Genomic DNA, 24,076 nt, shown 5'->3' on the forward strand with positions numbered 1-24,076 from the left:
GAAGGCCAACGTGGCCAATCCGCTAACGATGTGTAGCGCCCGCAGAGGCTGCTGTACTGTCGATGCTGCGTAGAAAGATTACAAAAAACACAAACAAACCCCAATAAATATAGCGGAAGAAGATGCTAGTGGATGCGGTTACCGCCGCCGCCCCGACGGCTGGCCCCGGCTGAGTAGAGGCGTTAGCGTTTTCGTTGTTGGGTTCCATTTTTCCATGTAAAATAGAGCAAAGAATCCCGTTTCCCAACCCTGCCCCGAGCTGCGCTGTATTGCATCCCCACCATTTTACCCGTACCCGGCTTTTCAGTCCGCGCGCCGGTTTTGCGTTTGCGGTCGAAACAGCACAACGCAGACCAAAGTATGGAGCGTGGCCCGCTCCTGACAACTCCTCCCGATATATCTGTATAAAAGCTAAACACTGGATTCGAAATCAAAGTATCAATAAAACGCGGAGCCATTTCGGAGAAAAATTAATCAGCGTTGCTGCGTTCGTTCGTGTTTCTGTTCCGCATTCCGCTCCGAAATTCACCACCTCTGCGCCTCGCGCGACTCACCACGGATGCTGCGCCTGAAAGTATGCAATCGAGGTGCTTCTCGAATCTTTTCCGACAATAATCGGTTTATATCGATTACATGTATTTTACTTTTTTACTTAAGTTATGAAACATTCACGCACAGGAGAGTACAATCATACCTTAGTTGTTTTCGTGCGAGGTCCGCGGGTTGTTGCCGCGCCCAGGTAAGTCACTTCGTCCTTTCGCAGTGCACAATGTTACATCGTAGTTCGTTGCGTTAAATGTCCGCGCGTTAAATAGTGTATTAGTCTGCAGCAATCGGAGGTAATTAGAAATGCAATCAATGCGCTGAGAGCCGCTCCCGAATGGCCATTCTGGTTGGCGCCCGAGTCGAGTGGTAGAGTTAAAATTTGCTTCGTAACTTTGTAACCGCCGCAAGCCCCCATCGGCCAGTACTTTCCAGGCGGTGCCATTCTTCACAATTTATGCCAGATTGTGCTTACGTTGCAAGGTTAATCCTTCGCCGCCACCGAAGCCACTTCAGCGTTTGCCCGACTTCGCTTTCTCAGCCACCGGCGCGGTTGATGGTGCTGCTGCTGCCGCTGATGGTGCTCGTGCTGCTGATAATGTGATGAAGTCATCGGATGCGTCGATGGGTGCGTTGGACGATGCTGCATGGAAGGGCCATCCGGAGAGGTCCTCATGCCGCCCGACGACGAACCCGAAACACGATCCCACGACGAGTAGTAGCGTAGCAGATTATCTGCAAGAAGGGTGTAAGAAAGAAAGGCGGCCATTTGAAGCGATTCTTATAACCTTGAACAGCGTGCAGGTAACGTGCTTAAGGAGCCAAACGCCGTGCCGTGGAGATAAACGGTTGGCGTCAGAAAAAGGAAAAACGTCGAGTCACCCGCGGCTCGTGGCCGCCGACGAGTGGCTGGAGAAACTAGAAGACGATGCTTGTCCTTAAGCTATCACATGAAAGTACGTGCAATCTACAAAGAACATCCAACAAGATGACGCGCTGATGTAGCCAAGGTCAATGAGGTTCCATTTTTAGCGCCGGTAATCAACGCGACCCGATATCGCGGCGCTGGAACCGATCGGGGAATTGATAAGTTTTTAAGATAAGATTTATAAGATTTTTCTGGAGTATGGAACACTTGAGAAATTGATTTTTGGAGCGCTGAAGTCTTGCTGACTTGGGGCTCGTGGAGATTATCGAAACCTAAAGATTCCCTGACTGCACATTGGATTGAATTCAAATTTGAAGCACATTGTGGGCACATCTGCACCGTACTTACTGTAACGCTGGTGCTGTTGGCGGACCAATGCGGGACTCGCATTAGGGGTCTCCTCGAGGTGCTGCAAATGCTGTGCCAACATACGCTGCTGATGTCTCAACCTCGCCAGCTTTTGCTTGATGCGAATATTCTTCACCACACAGCCTTGCGGTACGTGGAGCTACATTGTGCCCAGAAGAAGACAGAAGTGAATTAGTATGACTATGCCGATTCGATTCAATTTAGTGTTTGAATTCCATGAAGCATTTACATTGGAATGGTTGAAACATATCTTCGGTTTACTTACCCTGTTAAAAGCATGAGGATTGAAGCACTTACCGGTCATGAGTTGATGATTGAGTAGAATGATTGTTATTAAAGCTGCTGTAAGTGCGTTTAGAAAGCCACAGCATAAGTTAAAGAAAGCCGTACGCATATCCTAAGCAGAGATTGAACCAGGCGATTCGCCATTTGACCCTGGCCAGTCAACGAGCCTAGCCGCTTAACTACGTCTGCAAACAAGCAAATAAACTGCTACCGGGTGAAGTGTGGCATCGATTAACAACTCGGAAAAGCTCGAAACTAAAACAATCGAAACAATTCGAAACCGATCAGCATCGGCATGCCAGCGACCGGGACCACCGCCAACCCGTTTCGGATGGCTTCGAAAAACCAACAGGACTTTGTTTGAACTCCGCAGCCCGCAGGGTTCCAAATAATGTTGCGGACGAACGGGATGCGAAATTATGGCCGATACCGAGGGGTATCGGAACTGGGGCTGCGCGCAACCGATGATTGTGGTTTGCTTCACTCGAGTGCCCCCGGAACCCGCCGGACGCGGCCAGAATGAATGAGTGTTGTTTATTCGCACCGTAAACCACAAACACTGTTTACTGGGCGTGCTGCTGCAGCTTCCGGTCCGGCATTGCCACTGCAGCAGTGATGCAGTGGCTGGCGTTCGGTGCTGGTGCCCTAATGTCGATGACATTTTGACTCAATGTTGGGTGGCACGCATTGACCACGTGCGGCCCCGACGTCCGCTCAGGCCGCTTGCTAATCAAAGCAATATTTCATCGAACGCGCAAAGGCAACGGCGAGCCAAAAACCACCAATTATGTGCAGCATTTTGTGTGGATTCAACGGAGTGGAATTTTCGGGGTTTTCCGGGCTCTCCATTCAACGCCGGATGGCGTCGAGCCGAAAATCCCTGCACGACGCTTTTCGGGGTGGGAATCGATCGGTAGACTTCGGCCGACTGAACTGTGAGACGGCTGAGATGGACCCGTAATTACACCCACGGCCCACGGCCCCCTCATGAGTTCCGAGCCGGTTTGGATTATCGATTTCTTCACACGGAACTCCCCCGAGGTGGGTCGCAAATTAACACATCAACATCCTTCGGGAAGGGATTAACTGAAAGGATCTCTGTTGCATCACTGGGTGGGATCCATGAAGGGGCATAGGGGAACCGGGTGGGAACGTTTAAGCGGAGCTGGATGTTAATTAAATGTCACAATGTCAATCGGAGTAGCTACTTAAGCGACGTTTGATTTGCGGTAACGGTTCGTGATTACTTCGCTCGGAAGCTAATTTAAAAGCAGCTTTCGCCGCTTTTTGTACGGAATTCGTGCATTAGGTGGACTTGTGAGTGGCTCTCAAATCCACAGAGGCTTCCTGGAGATCGATTGGGACGCACAATAGGCCGAACTAAAGAGTGTCGAATGACGGAATGACAGTTTTGCTGTAACTTGAATCTATTACGACGAAAGCTGAGGGATACTTAGTTGGAATGTTACAAAAATTGTACAGCAAATATCAGGGGACGAAAGTATTAGGGGAGCTATTCACATCCATAGGTCAATTTGTGCGGTAGTAAAGTTCATTTAAAGTATCCGATTTTTCACATCCAATTCCATCGTTTCGCTTGATATAAGAGAAACTGAAGTTGATTTAGTTATTTATGAGTAATTAATGGTGCAGAATTCAGGGTAAGAAACGCGAGATGAAGAGTTCACTAGACAAGATTATTCTGTTATTATTATAACGAAAACTTTGAAACGTTGTAAACTAATCAATGGAGAACGTCAAATGGATACAATTTCAATGGTAAAAATAGCAAGATCCTATAACGAATTCCAAACTATTGTACAAAACCGAGGCAACAGTCGGCCAAATATTCCACGTTCTTGTGGCCTATTAAAAAAATATCGCGACTTTTGAATTTCTGCCGTTTGCGTATGTTTTTTTAATTTTTTATTTGTGGCGTTATGTTGCTTCTCATGTCACTCACTCACAAGTTCGGCCATTTTGAGCAACTGGCTTTTGGGCCCCCGCTCACACATCGTTGTTTCTGGGCGAAGTTTTGGTCCCAAAACAACACTCTAATCAGCCACCGGATTCCCCAGATCTGGCCCCCTTACGAAGGAGCTGAACAAGATCACAAAAACATATTTTTTGAAGTGCTTCGAGGATTGGAAAAAACGCTGGCACAAAGGGATGAAATAGATATTCATGAATAAAGGAATATTTGTGTCAAAAACACAAAAATCGCGATATGTTTTGAACAGCTCACGTAAATGGGGGTCGCGTTCGTCGTACTAAGGCGGAAGTGCGTATAATCAACATCTCAAACTACAAACCCTATTTGCCAAAAATATTCAACAAACACTGGAATCAGAAGGAAAAGCTATGCAAAAGCTTCTATGCATATCATCCAATGTTGCCAAATCAGGCATTGGTTTAAAATGGTTCCAATTTGAAATATAGCATGATTTTTTATTGTTGGAATGGTTTGAAAGGTATGTTTGAAACAATCCTTATTTTGGGAAAAGATGCGACGTAAACATTAGAATGGCCTAAGAATGCGCCCCGATAACAGTTTGAATTTGTTGAATTGAATTGCGTTTCCCCAAATGCTGTTGGTTTTGGAAATGTTTTCAACCACTCCAAACACAAATCATTCGCACTTTGTTCGTTAGGTGAGCGTGATCCGTGTAAGAGAAACGGAACGAAAATAAAACATTTCAGTCACCGGTTGTTCTCGGTTTGTAAGAAATCGTTTTGTGTGATAATCAAACAAAATGGAAAACTTTTCTTTTCGCCCGGAACAGAGCCTCCGGAAGACACCCTTTTCAACGGGTGAGAAACATTAAAATGCTGGGTCGCAAGATAAACATTGCCTTCCGCGGATAAACTGTTTATCGTTTGATGGCTTTCAACCACCCGTTCGCCCCGCACCGGGCAGGATGTTAAAGTTTTCCGACGGACTTCACCAAGTTATCGGCCGTCAGCCAGCCGGGGTACAATCGTTTGCTCGTTTTACAACCCCCATTCGCGCTGGCCAGAGAAGCTGAAAAGGGTTCCTTCCGCATTGCGAATGTGTGAAGCGCGTTGCTGACGCTGCAATTCCCTCGCAAACCCTGGGCGAGTGTCCCTGGCCGCAGCCCAGGAGAAGCAGAAAGAATCGGGTTGACATGAATGCAGCACCAACGGCAGAGGCAATCTGCGCTCGCCACCATCCAGAGGTTTGTAGCGAACTTTTTAATAACAAAACCTCAAAACGGTGCACCACCAACGGCCACGATTGGGGACGGCGACGATCGGCAGCAGCATAAACATAAATAACACCGGCAGCCGACAGGCAAATGGTGCGGAATGGGGCCGTGTCGTCGGTTGAGTTGTTGAGCGGCAAGAAACTTTTCCATCGCCGCCGCCGCCGCTGAAGATTGCAAAAAGGAGGAGGAAAAGAACTTTTCAGCGCCCAGGCAGCCGCTCCGTCCCAGGGTCCGATTCCTTCTTGGGCGGCGAGAAAATGGGATGCTGTGGGGGGCCACAATCGGAACAACGCGTATTCCCTCCACTCATTTGCTCGTTAACTGGCGAAACGACAGTTTGGCCACCGTCGCTCTCTCTCTCTCGCACACGCCGACCACGTCCTCCACAAGGCCCTCGAAACTGCGGCAGCTGATCCGGAAGCTGTTGGAATGTTTCAAGTAACTTTCCACACACAGCAAGGGCGAGCGTCGCATTGGAAAACTTTCCCGTACGACTTTGTTTGGCGCAACAAATGCTCGTTCAACGGCTTCGAAGAACCAACAGATATCAACGCACATTCGGAGACGGGAACAGGACCTGGTCGTATTCCCCGCTAGTTACTATTTCTTATCGCGCGTCGCAGCGACCCGCGATTCTGCGCGGGATGCAATTTTTGGGCCATCCTGTTTTCTGTGTTCGCCCTGTGCTGACTTTCCTACGCGTTTTTCCGTCCCCGCCTCGTCGTCCTGTAGTGTGTTTGTGTTGCTGTATGCGTTTCCGACTCCCACAGCGCTTCAGCCGGCGTCGGTCCGTAAACTTTGCCGTCCGGCCAACGGCAGCTCCCTGTGCGCCGGCAATGGGTGTTAGTGACGAAAATCCTTTTACAGCGCCGCTGAAGATGATGTTTTTCGCTTCTCTTCTTTTTTTGTTGCCGGCAACTTCGTCGTCCTCGTTGCCACGAAATTCCGCGACCGAAAACATCGATTGAAGAATTTTTAATCAGCTACCGCGGCGAGCGTTCGGCGTTCGGCGTTTGAATTTATCATGAGCTAAACTTTCGGGCGTTTCGTTAGCGAAATTAGCCGATCCCGGTCGAAGCTGGTCGTATGGCGCATCCTTAAGAAGATTATCCCGGCCCAGCCCAGCCGAGTGTTGTTGATGGGGTTCAGCAAATCAGATGTTGCTAAGCCGGTGGAAGGCACTCGGCGGCGGAATAAAGTGGCCGGAATCCTTTCCGGGGACCGAAAAAGGGACTCTTCGACGATGGCCACAGCGTGAGCCGAAGGAAGGGTCTCAGCGATCCAATTACCGCGGCCGCGGTCGATGGTCGATGCGAACCAGTTCTTCTTGTTTACAGGTGGTGGCTAATGAATTATCCTCGCTGCGAGCAACACGATGGCTTTTGCATAAATAATGCCCGCTTTAAATGGCCATCCATTGCCCGCGAAAACAACTCCGGTCCGGTTCTTTTGGAGGTCTGAAAGCAGAAATCTAATTAAAGCTGTTACGTTTGCGCCAAACTTTCAAACACGGCGAAAAGTTCCATTCCGGTCCTTCTTCTTTTCGCCTGGGCTCCCGGGCCACTAAATGGAGATTGATTTCTTTTGACGTACACAAAATTCCACCAATCATGCCGGCCTTATGATGGGTGTCCCGAACGACCGGTCGAAATGGACACAATATATTGCGCGGAACCGTGAACAGGCGCTCGGAAATAGCAGAAATCAAACACACAGCGCCAGTCGAACGAAGAAAAACTATCCACCATTAGTGAAACGCGAACCCGGAAACAATAGCAACAACGGGAACAACGGGGAAAACGATACGAGCGAACCGAAGATAAAAACATCATCGACAAAACAAACATGGAAACAGACACAAGCGCAACGAGCAAGCGAAAGAAAGAGCCGGAAAGGGGTAGCAAAAATAAGCGATCCGGTCGGGCACTTGTTAAAACACACACTCACGCGCACAACAAGACCAATCGAACAACAAATATTATTGCTACTTTTTGCCACGGGAATCGCAACACACACCAGAGAGCCTAATACAGCGACGAGTCAAAACTCGGCCAAACGATAAGCAAACAAAAGTCACAGCACAAAACAGCACACACGGAGAGTGAAGGGGTTCTGGAAGCCGCGTACCGGTGGTGGTGGTGGGACTGGCTGAAGTCGACGTGCCGAAGTGGTGGCGACATCAATGAAGGACACCTCGTGCCAGCGGTAGGAGCTGGGTCCTGCCGCTCCTGGGACCTGCTGTTCCACCCGATTGCGATGATATTGTGCGTGCTGACGTGGCTGCTGCTGCTGATAATGGACGGGCTGCTCCTGCTGCTGATGATACTGAGGCCGCTGGTGGCGATCGTAATAGGATTCCCGTCCCGCTGGAAGCCCACGGGAGGCCTGCGGAATGGAAGCAAACACGATCCCGTTGCAATAAAAACCGGTTCGCCAAGCGCTTCCCTGGTTGGCCACTGCCGGTGCGTGCGTCGTGATGAAACGGAAAATGTCACATTGTCACGCTGGGCTCTTCCGCTGTTCGCTTTTATTATTGACGGTTTTGTTCCTTTTTCGATGCGGCCGCTGCCGCTGGAGCATAAGCTTCCGGCCCGCTGCCGGGGCGGTCCCCAGCGAGGGCCGGGAAATTGATTGATTGTGTCATTAAATTGTGTGAACCGAGCGAAAGCGATGGATGCAATTTTGCGAAACATGTCCCGCCTGTGCCTGCGCCCAACCGCAACCATTTGGCCACAGGTTCCCCGAAGAGTGCAGCAACAGCAACGGAGCCGCTGAGTGGGCCCTCCGCCACTCGTTAATTGTAGCGGAGGGTCCCAGGATTCGCAGGACACACGCGCGAAACGGTGCTCACAGTTTGCGGGGAACACCGTCAGGGGGCCGCCGGGAGTTATCGGGTACGGTACGGGTATGGTTTTTTAATTAATTCTTGTCCTTCTCCGGGCGCCATTTTGACTGCTACACCGGTACATCGGTCCGTGCAGAGCATCGAATCTGGAGCTCCTTCAAATGGAGAGATTGGTCCCTCGGTGGGAATTGTTGTAGGATGAATTATTTCACTCCCTCTCTCTCTGGGTCTCGGCAATCTATCAAACCCGGCCAGGCCTAGCGGAACCGGTGGCTCCGGTTGACGATTGATTTCAATCGTCCATAATTGATGATGCCCTCCACCGATTTTCATCCGGCCACCGAATGGGCTCTCCGTTCTGCGGCGGAGTCCTTATTTTTGCAACGCATTAAACTTGGGGCCACTAATTGAGCACGGCCCCGGGACCCTTCCAACATTCCTGGGCGTAGTGGTGCAAAAGTGGGAAATAAAACGTTGAATTTCCAATCATTAGCCGGAATTGTACGCAGCTCGGTACACCCGGTGAATGATAATTTGCAACATATCGCATGCAACGGAGCAACATGAATTGCGATAAATAATCAACGAGAGCGCCGGAGGACCGGCACACGGTTTGCCGATGTAATATGCTGTTCGAGTCGAATCGAGTGGACAGCATGAACGAGAATTTTAAAGCCAAACAGGTTTTAAAGCAGCACACAAATTGAGGACCTAATTCTGGGGACCTGAATCTATTTGTGAGAAAGAAGAAGAATCTATTTGTCCCTTTCAAAGTGAAGTAGTGCTTAACTGTATTTTTGTCATATTCAATCGAATAGTGAAGCATCAAAGCCGAAGCTACTGCAGAAACCTGAACCTGCTCAGATCTATACTTCGTCGTGCCCAAAAGAACACTTGAAAGAAAGCGGATGATAAGAAAACGGCCCTCAGCTAAAAACCACGCTGCGTCGTACGACCTAAAGAAAGGGCATAGGCAGAATGGAAACAACGCAAACAGAACAATCCATACAAGAGTTACGCCAGGAGGATCCCCCAAACGAGGATTCTTTCCAAATCTTGCATAGATAAGAAGTACCCTGCGATGTTACAACTGGATTAAGATTAATCTGATTTGAGTTAGCAGCGGAGATAGGAGTAGCTCTATGCACAAAGTGTCTCAAATAACCATAACAATAACTATAAAAAAGAAACTGGAAGAAAATCCGAGACTAATTGTTAAGACGAACGTCGAAGATTAAAGATGAACATTAAACTTTAATGTCGAGGTACCGCACTTCGTCTGGAACTTCGTCTAGTTTAGCTTTGAAAGGCTCTGTTCGGGATACGTTTTAGGGAAAAGCCATGTCGGTCTAGAACTCCTGCACCTTTGTATTTTATTCCAAAATTCCTCCGGATGCCTATAGAAGATAATGATCATGGGAGTAAATTAAACCGATAATAGCTTCTCAAATTCTTTTAAATCTTCCAAAACGCATAAGAGTAATTTAATTAAACGAATATTCAATGTGCTCGTTCATGGAACTGAGACAAATTCTACAAAACTTAGTTTAGACAGGGAACCGCAACACCTTCGCATAAACAAGCATGAAACAATAATTGTATTTGTAAGAATAATTTATAAAATTAAGCACATAAGAATTGGTCTAAAGAATCCACAAGGCCACATTGCATTGCGTTCTGTAACTTGAGTTTGAACACGAATACGTTATTGTTGGACTTTTTAACTTTAGAAGAACGGACCGGGCCGTATTTATAACACGTCCTTCCACAGTAGCTAATTAGCATCTTGATATCTAGATAAATATAAAGCAGCGCTAGGGAGGAACATTTACACTTGCTTAAGGAATTTAAGTCATTGCCAGAATCTGGTACGAGAAAATTAACCGTACAAGGTCCATTCATTAGAAAACTTTATAAGTCGAGTTCAATCAAGACGTTCATACATCATCATCCGAGTTCGAGAGCCTGGCCACATCGCAAACTGTTTCCCAACAATCGATGTATTCGATCCTGGCTCGAAGCCACTGGCCACCACCATCAATTGCAATCGCCATCGTGGGTTGCAACCTAATTGGTTATGTTTGAAAATTAATTAATGGCAGCACGGTGCGCCCATTTCAATCGGAACGAACCGGTGTTAGTAGAGCGAATTGGGCGAACCACTTGCCAGTGACAGATGAAAGTGGTTCCAGGCTCACATTTTGGGGCACCGGCCGTAAGCCGTCGGTCCCGGTGGTTAGCAAATATCGATCAAATCATACCCAGCCCAGCGTGCCCGTACTGAATGGCGGCAATCCGGGTTGGGTACGATGACGTCGATGATGATGATGGAAGTGACGTTGCTGAAAGTAAACCTCACACATCCCGAGCCCGAACCGAAATCCGCACTCCACCGCACCCTAATGATGGAGATATTAAAGCATGACCGGGCACAATGCGTGCAGCTCTCTGCACTGAACCGTTTAATGCTCTAAACGCGTGGCCCGGGAGCTGGCGGGGCAGGTACCGAAGGACCCCATCCGCCTCCGCACCGAATTCCAGAAGCGAAAGTTTGCAACCCCCTATCGACGACCTCCAAGTACTTCTTTTCTTCTGAGTGGCCCCGGCAGCAGCAAAACCCGTTGCCGGAGGATCGGTTTCCGCCTGGAAATGGGTTGATAAGTGAATTTTCCAATCCTGCCCACCCGGAAGTGAACGGTGAACGGTCCCTCCTCCTGGGGGGGTTGGTCCGAGTATTCTGCGGTCGCTTGGCCGCTTGCCAATGCTTGATCAAAGTACGCAAAATACCAAACTTTAGCATCATCATCATCCGGAGCTGCGGCGAGGGTTTGCGTGGTCAACAGATTTGTATCCCTCACTTGCTGTGCTTTTTTGTTTACTGTGCACCATCTCACAGGATCCGTCTCAGGTGCCGAGGAACCGACGGGAGAAGACTTGCGATTGACTGATGAAACCAATTCTGTCAGTAGTGGTCGTCGGTTGCCGATACCGTTTGCCGAAAGCCTCAACTAGCGATAAAGCCGGGTGGTACGGGCTTTGGCCGCACGTCGATACCCATTCGGACCTACTTTGCGGGCTGCAAATATTTATCGCACACCATGGTAGAGGGCGCCCGTGCACCGTTAGGTGCTCCTTCGCTTCCGAGCATTCGTCCTCGTCCAGCATGCAGAGCTTTACTCGGTGCCGAGCGGAGATTCTATTGAAAATCCTTCTGCTAAGTTATTATATTCATTCAAATCCATCCAGCACAGCGCAACGACTCGGCCGCTGAGCCGACGGGCCCAAGGATCGTAAGCTTTACGTGCCCGAGGGATCGTTGATAATCCTTTGCACTGGCACCATTCACCAGTGTTCGCTGCCGTCGGAAGGAATGTGTTCGGTGAAATGCCCGTTCAGCCGGTGTCCTTGGGCGTCGTGCGTCGGTTTGCCTGTGGCGCTATTTCATCACCCCTCGCGGCTCGTCCTTCTGAACGAATTGAAGCGATATGAGGATCGCCTCGCGGATCGAGACGCAAGTATGTGGCACCCTCCCAGGACACCGGACGCTACACGCCACATTTGCTTATCGAGGGAGAACTCATCACTTACGCTTTGACTGCCGAAGGACACTCGGCAACGGGTACAATCGAACGCACCAGCGAACGCGATGCTGGGCTAGACGATGGCCAGCCAGCCGCACGCTTGGAAGGTACGACAACGGATTCTTTGCATTTTGATGTTGTGGCGAAAAAAAACGTGGGACGAAAGAATGTCCCTCCCACCGCTGGGACGTTCTTTTCTTGCTCGGGCCGACCGGGTTTTTTTTGCGCCCTGCTTAGTGAAGCCATAAATAGCGTGCCAGGAAATTGCTAGTAGGATCCACGAGACAGGATACGTTTGCTCCACAAGGACGTAGCGCCCAAGCGTCGACGACCTCCCCGGTATGCCAATCAACACCAGCCAGGCCGGGCGAACGGGTGATGCAATGGAAAACCAATGTTCCTTTTGATGTTCGCAGAGTACCGCAGTGAATGCATGCATGAGACGTACCGGAACGGGATGGGTGACTGCAACTGCAAATAAAGCGGAAGCCCGGCCGAAGAGGAACACACCCTGGCGTTCGGCAATAAAGCACAACGAAAGCGGAAGCGGAAATGAAATGACGCCCTGATGAGGTTGTCATGTGACAATCGAAACCTGAGGCGGCGAGCGTCCGGGAATGTTTTAGAAGCTTTTTTACACACGCAAACCCGGTTTATGGCTGTTTCGGACAAGGACATATGAGACTTTCAATTCCAAAACACAATAACGGTCGGTCGCCTAGCAGGAAAGCACGTGGCCGCGAGGACGATGCGCCGTTACCCGTACACTGCCCGTTGCGGACAATGTTGGGATTGGGCGGAACTCCAAAAGAAGCCCTACTTTATCGAAATCCGATGAAGGGCTGCACCACCGAGCGGTCAGTCAATGTTCCAGCTGGACATTACCTCACAACAGATTGGTTTCATGCTTCCGAATTGGAGTGCTGAAATCAATGGACCTTTGAAGATCGAGTATCAAGCATTGAAAATCATTCATTTCAATCAGTGGCATGACACTTTAATGAGTGCAAATCGGAACCAGATTGGCACACCCCGTAATAGATTCAGAGCACGCAGTGCTGTTATCCTCAATCAGTGTGCAGCTTGACCGAAATTTAAATATCCTATTGAAATACGATTAGTACGCAGCAAAACAAACTGGATAATATTTTAAAATGAAAGATAAAACTAAACTGCTTGCGGTGGCGATTGAAACAAAAATTCCTCATTGTACTTATGGTAATGTGACCCGAATTTACCCCACGTTCTGTTCAAATACAGTGCGCAAATGAACCAGGGAATCGATTGTTCGATAAACCACCAAAAACGCACCATCGCCCAGCCCGAGGATACTGCATTCCCAATAAACGTGCAGACAAAAGCTATATTTACATGTGACACTTTCGATTGATTAAATTTAATGCGAAGCTCGCTTTACAAACTGTGTGCATGGGCATTGGAATAAACTGCTATGCTGTGAACGCGATTAGCATGTTGGCTTCTATCGAGCAAACTAGCGACCATTGTTTGCATTGCCCCGATTCTGTCATAATAAATTACCACTTCAGTGAACTGGCAATTGGATATGAAATCAAACAGATCTCGATTCGTTGGGATGCTGTGTCCCGAAATTCAAAGCCAAAGCTTTACTCACAGTCGAAGTGTTTCTGCAATACTTGCTCTATCGTAAAACGTTATATTAATAGAACCTCAAACATGGCTTTGTATAAATATTTGTATAGATTCCTAATAAGTAACATTTCTGGTGAATGACGTTCGTGCCTTTGCTATGAATGTTTTAAACTAGAAAACAGACAAACGGTATGTACAAAATGGAGTGTGCAGCATAAAGAGAAATAGTGTATGCCAATTAACTGAGCCCCAAACGGATTTCCAGCGTTTAAAGCCCACAATGTAATGAAAGTCACAGGAGAACATTCCGTTGTTACGCGCAAAAGCTTGCGCCTGGATGTAGGCAACACACGTGACATTATGCTGCCTTTTTGTTTGCTAGAGATTGCCCTTTTCATACTTTCGTCAGCCCCCAAAATTAAGGCTTGTTTGGTGTGTGGTAATAAATATTGGCTGCCACTGTAGCGGAATCATCTGTTAAGCCTGCCACCCCATATGGTGGCCCATTCGTTCGATCTCTTACACATGAGGACCCCACGGGGGCCGTGGAGCTAATTCAATCATTGCTAGGCTCGCTAGCGACCTGTTTCGAACCCTGCTCCGGGTGCTCCGGCTGATCCCCGGAGGCCCAGTGGTGGTGGAAGATGTTGATGAAATAATCAACGCCTACTGCCGTGTGATTGGGCTCGGAGGTGTCCTGCGAAGGATCATCACCATCGCCATCGCAATCCATCTCTTCGCAACACCACGCGGATGATCGATGATGGTCGATGATGTGTAGCATACGTGATCGATGCTGCAGCGGCGTAGTCGTCGTCGTCGCCCACTGGCGCGGCCACCGATGGTTCGCGGTGCTGGTGACGTTGATGGGTTGTTTATGTGATGCTGCGGTGGCGTTAACGGTCAGTGGTGGTCGCCCCGACCACCAGGACAGCGTCGAAGCGTTGCGCGAAGAGCTTCGCCCTTCAAACGGACGTCGCAGTGGCGTGGCCGTGTGATGTGAGTTGTGGAGGCTGCCCTCGGCCCCGGTCGTGGCTCGGGGGTTCACGGTGGATGAATGATTAGCTGCGCTCACGGAGGGCAATGTGGTGGACGCTCCCGGAGTGTGGTTGTGATTGCGGTAATGATGATGTTCGTGACGATAATGATGATGATGATAATTAAGGGACTGATACGGTGCCGGGTGTTGCGGAAATTGTTTTCCCTGCTCGCGGTTGGTAAGGGATGAGTGTTGTAGTCGTGTGCGTGCATGTGTAGTGGTGGCTCTCAGTGTCGCGGTGTTCACTTGAGCGGTGCGGCCCGGCCGACCCGGAACAGCACCGCCGGATGCCATCCCGTGCCAAATGAAGTGGAAAACAAAGTGCAGTCTACTTACGGGATAGTTGGCATCCAGGCGCACCGGTGGCTTGCCGGGGCAGATAAGGAATGACTCGTGGTTCTCCAGGCGGCTCAGTTCGGCCGGCCTCGGCGCCGCGGTTCGTCTTGGTTCCATTTCGTGCTCCACCGGCAACGGGGCAGCTAAAACGGAAGGGATTCGTGGATAATCGAGAACTAGATGGAAACCCGATCCCGCTCCGATCGTATACCTTTGACCACGACCCGGAAGTTGCAGTTCGCACTCAGCCCGTCCGCATCGGTCGCAATGTAGTTGATGTAGTGGACACCAACCGGAAGTGGTTGGCCAGGCGTGTTGGACTTGTACAGCTGCTTGATCTCGGACGCGGATTCAAACTTTGGTTCGGCCCAAAACACCGAGCGCGCGGGTTCGTTGCGCTCCAGTTGCACCTCAAACGATTCCGGACACTGCATCACGGTCGGTGGTTTGCGTTCTGCGGGAGGGAATTCGGGGAAACGTCAGACGGGTGATTTCGCGCTCTACGGAACCGTTGCTTACCTCTAACTTTGATCACCACCCGGCACACGTCGTTCACATTCGACGAAGGGCTGCGCGCCCGGAACGTCACGATCGTCTCACCGGCCGGCAGCTCGGTCTGCAGCTGCTTACCCCACCCGGGATGAGCGTCCACGTCCCGGTGCCAGTCGACGTTCGTTTTCGGGCGTTCGATACGCACCGCCATCGTGTGCTGGCCAAGTGGTAGCACCTCGTGCATATCGGGAGGACACTGAATGAAGGGTTTCACGCTGATCGGCGCCGGTGCCGGGGACGCGCTCGGCAAGGACGACGGCACACACTGAAGGTTATCGCTCGGGACCCAGGCCTGCGTCAGGTTGCAAACCGCGGTCCGGCGGGCGAGGGGCTTGAATCCGGGTTTACAGTGCAGGACGCACCGTTCGCTGGAGAAGATTTTGCCGGCGGTGCAGGCGACCGGCAGTATCACCCCGTTCGCTGGTCGGCTCAGCCGGGGACAGGCCAGTGCTAGAAGGAATGGGAACGGGTTAGCCGGGGGGGCTAAAGCATGATCCACTTAGAGTCGGGAAAAGTTGTACGTCTTCTAGCAGCACCTCTGGTGGTCGCATTTCAAATGTTGATAGCTATATTTTTAGTTCGACACTTTCGCAACATTCGACTTTAAGTGCTGAAAGTTTCATCTTGGTACGCGGAGTTTATAGAAAGTTATGCTTAATGGAACTCAAATGAGGAAAAATAATTCTGCACACTAACGTCGAGAACCTCACGTGGTCTGCTTTAAAAGTCGTAAAAACTCTAAAATTCGTAAAATCAACTATATATGCTGTGCTTTACCGTTTTTTGGGAACCCAATACCGTAGATTGAAAGATTCAGAGTAGACGTCGTAGTGGAACATACAATCGGTAGCTGAACTGGAAGGTTTTAAGATCAATCGAGGCAAATCCTGGACTTTCGGTTCGGGATATTGCAAAAAATATGGTGCCAGCAAAAGTACTGTCCAGAGGTTCTGTCTACGAAGACGCTATTGTTCTTTTCTTGCATGTAAGCATCCAAATAGGACACTGGGAGATGGGACGAAGGACACAGGGAGATATCTCCTTCAATTTCAAATTTGATTTCGCCAATAAATTTGCATGGAAACTAACGATTTGGCAAGGAATTTGCACCTGTGGACGGAAACCAAGGTTTTCACCACAAACACGACGATGAACTCAACGAAAGGAAGAGTGCCTAAAAAGCGAATTCTATCATTCATTAATTCACACAAAGGTCCGGTTATGTTTTGGTCTGATCTGGCAAGCTGTCACTACAGCAGGGAGGTAGTTCAGTGGTACCGTGCCAATAAGAAGGATTTCATCGCAAAGGACATCAACCCACCAAATTGCCCTGAATCAATAGGAAGTTGAAGAAGACTGCAAAGTTGATGCGAGATGCTGCAGAGATGGCGAGACATTGGAACAAATGAAATTTTGCGAATTTCTTGCAAAATACAATAAAATACCTTCATTTTGACACCTTGACATGTTTCCTAAATCAAACCAACCCCGAGTTGGAGCTAATTCAATTGTTCCCGATTCTAAGTTACTAAGCGCGGCCGCAAGGAATACTTACGCACACAGATCGATTCTCCTTCGTCCCACTCGCCGGTTCCGTTGCAGTGGCGGACGCTGGGTCCGTGCAGTTTGAAGCCCTTCCGGCAGGTGACGATACACTTCGATCGGTAAAACAGTTGCGTCTTGTGCCGCGACCGGGTGCACCGGATGTCCGCGTTTCGTGGCGCTTCCAGCGGTCGACAGTGATCCTGCAGCTCGATACAGCTCTTCCGATCGTGGCCCAGCTTGAACCCGACCGGGCAAGTGCAGCGGCTGCCACCGGCCGTGTTGACGCACTGACCGCGCCCCCCACAGCCTCCATTGTCCACCAGGCACTCGTTGATGTCGGCGCACTGGCCCAGCGCATTCTTCTCGTAACCCGCGTAGCAGTCGCACCGATACGAGCCCTCCAGGTTGATGCACCGCTGCTGACAGTTGTGGTCGGCCACCACAAGGCACTCGTTGTGATCGACACAGCTCACCAGATCGGTCCGGTTCAGCACGTAGCCCTCGCGACACGAGCACACCGGTTGGCCAGCTTTCAGGCTACAGTAGTGCTGGCACCTCCCGTTCCGCAGCGCGCACGGATTGGACACCTCGCAGGTTTTGTTGTCCACCTCCATCAGACTGTAGCCCGGATGGCAGCCACACCGGAAGCCACCGTCGCGGTTAATGCACAGCTGACTGCAGCCCCCGTTCAGGACCGCACACTCGTCGATATCCGCGCAGGTCGCCTGATCCTCACCCAGCACCATCCCTTCCGGGCACCGGCACCGGAAGCTTCCGTCGGTGTTTTCGCACACATGCGAGCAGCCCCCGTTGAAACTGTTGATCCGACACTCGTCGATGTCCACGCACGATCGACCGTCGATGTCCAGCCGCAGCCCCGGCGGACACCGGCACTCGAAGCCACCGATCGTGTTCACACACTCATGCGTACAGCCCCTCTCGTCGCTGGCCCCCGCTTCGCTGCACTCGTCCACGTCGGAGCAGGTCCGATTGTCGGCGGCCAGTCGATGCCCGTCGGGACACGCGCACCGAAACGATCCGATCGTGTTGACACACCGATGCTCACAGCCGGGATCGGGGTCCCCGGCACACTCATCCACATCTTCGCAGGCCAACCGATTGCGGCCAACGTGGAAGCCAGACGGGCACTCACACTCATACGCACCCGCCACGTTCACACACCCATGCGAACAGTCGTGTGTTCCGTCGGAACACTCGTCCACATCGACGCAGGTCCGTCCGTCGGTCACCAGCTCGTAGCCGATCTCACACGCGCACCGGTGACCTCCCGGCACGTTGATACAGATATTGGAGCAGTTCCCATTGTCCACTATACACTCATCCACGTCCTGGCACGTCAACCGATCCGGCCGCAGCTCGTGGCGCGCCGGACACGCGCACCAGAAGCTGCCGGGTGTGTTGTGGCAGCCATGCGAGCAACCTCCGTTCGCCACCGAGCATTCGTCCATATCGACGCACGTCTTGCGGTGTGTCGACTCCAGCTGGAAGCCCGCCGGACACGAGCAGCTAACGACCCCGTTCGCATAGTGACAGGTATGTGAGCAACCACCATTGTTGAGCTCACACTCGTCCACAAAGTCACACGTCCGATCGTCGGCCTGCAGGAACAAACCCGTCGGGCAGGAGCACTGGTGGCCACCGAGCAGGTTGATGCAGACGTGTGAACAGTTGCCATTGTGATCCTCGCACTCGTTCACGTCCACACACCCGCGCGCGTTCTCCGCCAACCGGTAGCCGGAGTGGCAGGTGCAGTAGTACGAGCCGTCCGTGTTGTGACAGTTGTGATCGCAGCCCCCGCTGCCACCTCGCTGACCGCTGGAGCACTCATCACGATCGACGCAACGCCGGCCGCCTGGTTCCAGCTCGTACCCATCGAAGCAGCTGCACCGGTAGCCGCCCTCGAAGTTGAGGCAACTCTGCTCACACCCCCCGTTGCCGGTGCGGCACTCGTTCACGTCCTCTCAGGTCCGCCGATCACCGGCCAACTGCATACCGGCCGGACACCGGCACCTCGGCTCGGCCTCCGGATCACAGGTATGGGAGCAGCCGCCATTGTTCAACCCGCACTCATTGACCGTCTCGCAGGTCTTCCCGTCCTCGGCCAGCTCCAGCTCATCCGGACAATCGCAGTACGTTTCGCGGTTGTAGAACGTGCAGATGTGCGAGCAGCCTCCGTTGTCCTTCCGGCACAGGTCCATCTGCCGGCAGATTCCGTACTCATCGAGCTCGCGGCCCTCCGGGCAGACGCATTTGTAGCTGCCGTACGTGTTACGGCACTCCAGCTCACCGCACACGCCCTCCAGCTCGTTCGTTTCGCGACCGCACTCATCCACATCGTCGCAGGTCTTGCCGTCGCTCGAAAGTGTCAACCCGGCCGGGCAACCGCATCGGTACGAGCCGGGTGTGTTGTGACAGTCGTGGCTACAGCGATGCCGACCCAGCTGACACTCGTCCCGATCGTGGCAGGCGTGGTCACTCGGGACGTACCCATCCGGACACTCGCACCGATAATCCGCACCGCCGTCCCCAACACGCCGACACGAGCCCGGATCGCAGCGCTTCCGCTGGCTGTCATCGCAGCCGGCCCCGTCCACACTGCGGCACGTCTTCTGGTCTGCGGCGTCCAGCACGAGCCCCTCGGGGCACCGGCACCGGAAACCTTCCACCTCGTCGGCGCACTCATGGGAGCAGCGCGTCTTCTCCGGGTCTTCGTACAGATCCTGGCAGAAGTCCCGGACGCAGGTCCGCCGATCGTTGTTCAGGTGGAACGTCCCAGGACACCGGCACTCGTACGAACCGATCGTGTTGTGGCACTCATGCGAACAGATCGACCCACCACCGGCATCGTCCCCATCTCCGGCGATACATTCGTCCACGTCCACGCAGCGTCGGTCGTCATCGGCGAGTTCGTAGCCGGCGGGGCAAGTGCACTGATAGCCACCGTACGCGTTTTGGCAGTAATCGCAGCCGTGCTCCTGTTCCACGCACTCGTCGATATCTGCCACAGAGAGGGAGAGACGGGGAGAGAGGTTAGTCGATTGACCGGACAATCCGGCCCAGACGCTGAGGTTCCGTCTGTCTGCTCTGTCCGAAATGGACACAAATCGAACGTGTTACGATGATGGGTCTCCGACATGTGTCCCCAACACCTCCAGGGCGTATCGATTAACCCCGTCACAGTTTGACACACTCTCACCGGACTCTGTTCCGGACACACTGTTCCCGGAGAGCCCGTTGCATCGCTTACGGTAATCCGATATCGGGGCGAGAGCGTGGCGTTGGAATGCAATTACACTCTCGACATCGAATGCCAATCAATCGCTCGCTACGTCGCCATTATCACTTCGGGCAGCCGAGGACCGAGGGACTATAACCGTTACACAGGCTGCGTTCGATAATTTCCCATATTGGCCGGTGGAACCTGAAGGAACCGATTTTTATGCTAATAAGCCCTCGCGTGGACGGCAACGTCACTAACTCACATCAATCCGTCGCGTTACGGACGCGCTGGACAGCGGTGTCACCCAGTTTCAGGCTCAACCAGGTCAGTGTCCGTTCCGTACGATACGGAACGAGTCCCAAATCCCCTGGCTATGGTGGGCGTTGCCGATGCTATCCACACATCGTTTACGCAACTTGAGCACCGCCGAACCCGGCATCGAACAACCGTTCCACAGCCCGTGCATGTGATGGTACCGCAAATTTTAATATTCTACCATCCGGCGGCCACGGCTTGTAAAACGATTATTCCGCATGTAGAATATCATTAGCAAGCGGGGTGTTCCCGGTCCTCCGGAAAAGGCTCCAATTTATGCCGACCGAACACCGAACTACACACCTGTGCGTTCCGGAGTCTGGTGTCGTTGGAACACTGGAAGCGGTGGAAGCATCCACAGGGCGGCGCAGTTGTGACACGTGTCCCTACAACATCCCGAAACAAGCCTCGGAAGCCAGCACCGGGCGAGCAAATTACGAGCCATGATTACCGAACGAACCGCAGAGCAACGCTACAGACGGAACGCTGCATACAGGGAAGCCAGGGTTGGCCCAGCCCCGATTCCATCCAACCGGCTGGTGGTGGTGATGAAAAACATTGTAATAACCATCCGGCGGGCTCGGCCGATGCCGGAGAGGTACCGCCTCGATTGAGAATTTACTTTGCGCCAACGCAACGCGCTCGTTGGCAGCATACGGTTACCGGCCGTGCAGAGTCCTGCTCCGTGTAGACATTCAATTAACGCGGCTCACAAAACCGCACACGAGACTGGAATCGAGGGCCCGGGCCTCGTCGAGGGTCTGGTCGCGTCCTCTTTTTGGCAACGGCAACAGACGGCGCGGATTTGGCAGATGCCGCTCATTGCAGCGTGCGCTAATGTCAAACCAACTACCAGCGCACAGGCTCCTGCGATCGTATCGAGCTACTTTGCATACGCGACACACCATGGTAACAGGGCCAGGCAAGGATTTTGGGATTTCTGCTCAGAATCATCGGCCACAACGGGCGCGTAAAGGGGCCAAAATCTAAAGTGAAAATCGGCGAAATGAATTATTTCGGCGGCTGATTTCAACTAATTCGTGGCCACAGAAATTTGGTAAGGGCCACAAAAAGTAACGGTCACTGATGATGTGCGGATAGTTAACATTTTAGTAGGCGCTGGCTTTTTTCGACCAATGTGTGCTTGTGTTTAGCAAATTGGTTGGTAGTTCCCGCATTCGAAACCGCGAAATAAACTCCACCGATGGCGGCGGCACTCAGCCAACCCACAGCGGCACCCTGATAGATAGCGTGGGATATAAACTTTGATCGTAAATTCGTTTGCTCGTGTCGGCGTAAAGAAGTAACGACCCCGAAGTAGGCCCCATCCTGGAATGGGAATTTGTTGTTATCTGCTGTTGCTGGTCGATCCGGAACCTTACTGTTGTTTGAAGGAACTCCCGAGTCGATGGGGGCTGGCTGACGGACTCACCTTCGCAAGTGCCCGTCGTCGGGTGCAGTCGAAGTCCTTCGCCACAACCCGTCCCCAACGTTGGAGCTGTGGGGTGTACCTTAGCAGGGCGCCCAACATCGTCCCCATCGTGCCCGTCGTAATCGGGATCTTGGTCCGCGTCTTCCTCGTCCTCTTTATCGTCGTCCCGGTCGGTATGCTCTATCGTTTCCGCTCGGTCGATTGGTGTTGATTCGGTGGTGGCAGAGGTGCTAATCTCTCCATGAGCCTGCGTTTCACCTGACTCAGCCTCTTGAACCGGAACCGGTTCGGCCACCGAACTTTCGCTCTCATCTTCATCTGCTTCACTAGCGTCATCAGGATCACTACCGGTATCGTCACCATCGTCATCGTCGTCGTCTTCTTCTTGGCCCGTGGGTACCGTTGTCTCTTCGCCGTGATGATGGCGGTGGTGGTGGATCGGAGGAGACGCCTCGACGTCGGTCTCATCCTCACTTCGCTCCGACTCACCGGACTGCACGTCCACGTCCTTCGTGGCGGGCCGAGTCGAGTCGAACCTTTCAGCGTCACTTCCGGCGATTCCGGCGGTTGATTGATGGGCTCCTTGAGGCAACTCATTGGCCGGCAATTGATGGCGGCCTTCCGTTCCATAATCGCCGGTTGCCGATTCGTCGACGTCAGCTGTACCATCGTCTCCTGCATGTTCCGTGGTGGTGGGAGCCTCCAGACAGCGGTAGGAACCGTAGGTATTTTCGCACCGATAACACCGCTCGGCGGTGACTGCATTCTCACATTCATCAACATCTGGCGGATTGTTAAGGTAGTAAATGTTGTCAAAGTATTGTCAAAAGCTTAGTTTGGAAGCAGCATCCGGGTGATAAGCAGAGCGATAGCGGTAGTCATTAAGCATCAGCGACACGTTATTTCCTTCTTTCCTTTTGTTAATGAACGTTAATGAACTAATAACGTTTATTCCAAGATGTATGATCGATCGGTGACATGTGAGGTAAAGCTTGACATTGATGCGGTCATTTGTTTCTATCCAGACAGTAAGGAATCCTCTCATCGTCCTCGATTTGCACAAAAACAAATGACACCATCAGAGACTGATTGCATACTTCCAGGGGTTTTTACGACAAACGTTCTTAACATAATATGACTCAAGCAAATTAATATAGCTAAGTGAATCTCTCGCTAATATGCTGTCCGTACAGGATTTTTATTCTCCTGATACTTTTCCAAGACATTCAGAAGAACAAATTAGTGTAAACTATTTCCTAGAACGACCCCTCATCCAATGCAAGATCTTTCCGCCAAATACGAAAGTTACCTGAAGCGCTCTCCAGTCACCAAAAGAACGCTTCTCAATGCCCCACGATGAAGGCAGGCAGATAAAATGGAGACAGATTCCACTCCACAGCACAGTTATCTTCCACGAAGCCGGCACAGACGCTGCGAACTACATTTTTGTCTAATGAAGCAAATATCATTACGTGTACTCCTCCATCTGCGTTGCAAAAGGTTTCTTCTGCCGCCATTGATTTGTTTTCCAGGGCAGTGCTGCGGTTGCAACTCACTGCTCGAGCTACACCGTGACGAAATTGAGTTTAGTTCTTCGAAAGGCTGCACTATTCTTATGATTGCCCGAGAATATGCTAGCGTAAACGCTAGTGAAGCCAGGGTCTGTCTCGGCCGAAGACCGTGGCCTCCGTGGTACCGTTTCTTCCGAGAGAGTGTTTCATGCGGAAAATTATAAACATAAATAATAATAGAGTCCCTCAGCAGGACCGCCCGGAGGTCGGAGTAATGGACACACGCGTCTGAGCCGTGGCCAAGCGAACCTCGGCATGCACGCCCCACGAGATGGAACGAAAAAGTTCATAAAATTCAACATCACCGAATATTCGCTCCCACACAGCCACGGTAGCCAGACTCTGGTCGGATAGCCCGGGTCTGTGCGCGCGACCGTCACAGGTGAAAACAACAGCTACTGCAATCACCATAGATATGGAACCCCGTTGATGACGCCAGGGAACGCTGCGGCGAACGGACGACGAACTAGCGAGCGAGCATAGCGTGGTTCCACAGGACCCTGGCCCGCCCGTACCTCGGCGGGGCGGGAGATGGCCGGGAGATTTGGGAAAATATTTTCATAATCCGCCGTGCCGTGGTGGGCGCATCTCGCACTGCATGAAACTTTCATCGCACAACACAACGACGGGCCACCGCAAGAAGTTGGCAACTACGG

The 24,076-nt window shown here is 51.7% G+C and overlaps 1 protein-coding gene across 1 annotated transcript in view; it reads right to left on the minus strand.

Moving 5' to 3' along the window:
• Positions 1-1,027: 1,027 nt before the first annotated feature.
• Positions 1,028-24,076, minus strand: part of LOC131215519 (fibrillin-1) — a 61,689-nt gene continuing 38,640 nt past the window's right edge. Inside the window, 7 exon segments of the mRNA XM_058209909.1 lie at positions 1,028-1,278; positions 1,820-1,979; positions 14,765-14,907; positions 14,976-15,218; positions 15,284-15,766; positions 16,872-19,880; positions 21,850-22,632. Of these exon segments, the coding sequence (XP_058065892.1) occupies positions 1,028-1,278; positions 1,820-1,979; positions 14,765-14,907; positions 14,976-15,218; positions 15,284-15,766; positions 16,872-19,880; positions 21,850-22,632 (5,072 nt within the window).

Source organism: Anopheles bellator, chromosome 1, assembly GCF_943735745.2.
Source record: "Anopheles bellator chromosome 1, idAnoBellAS_SP24_06.2, whole genome shotgun sequence".
Taxonomy (NCBI): domain Eukaryota; kingdom Metazoa; phylum Arthropoda; class Insecta; order Diptera; family Culicidae; genus Anopheles; species Anopheles bellator.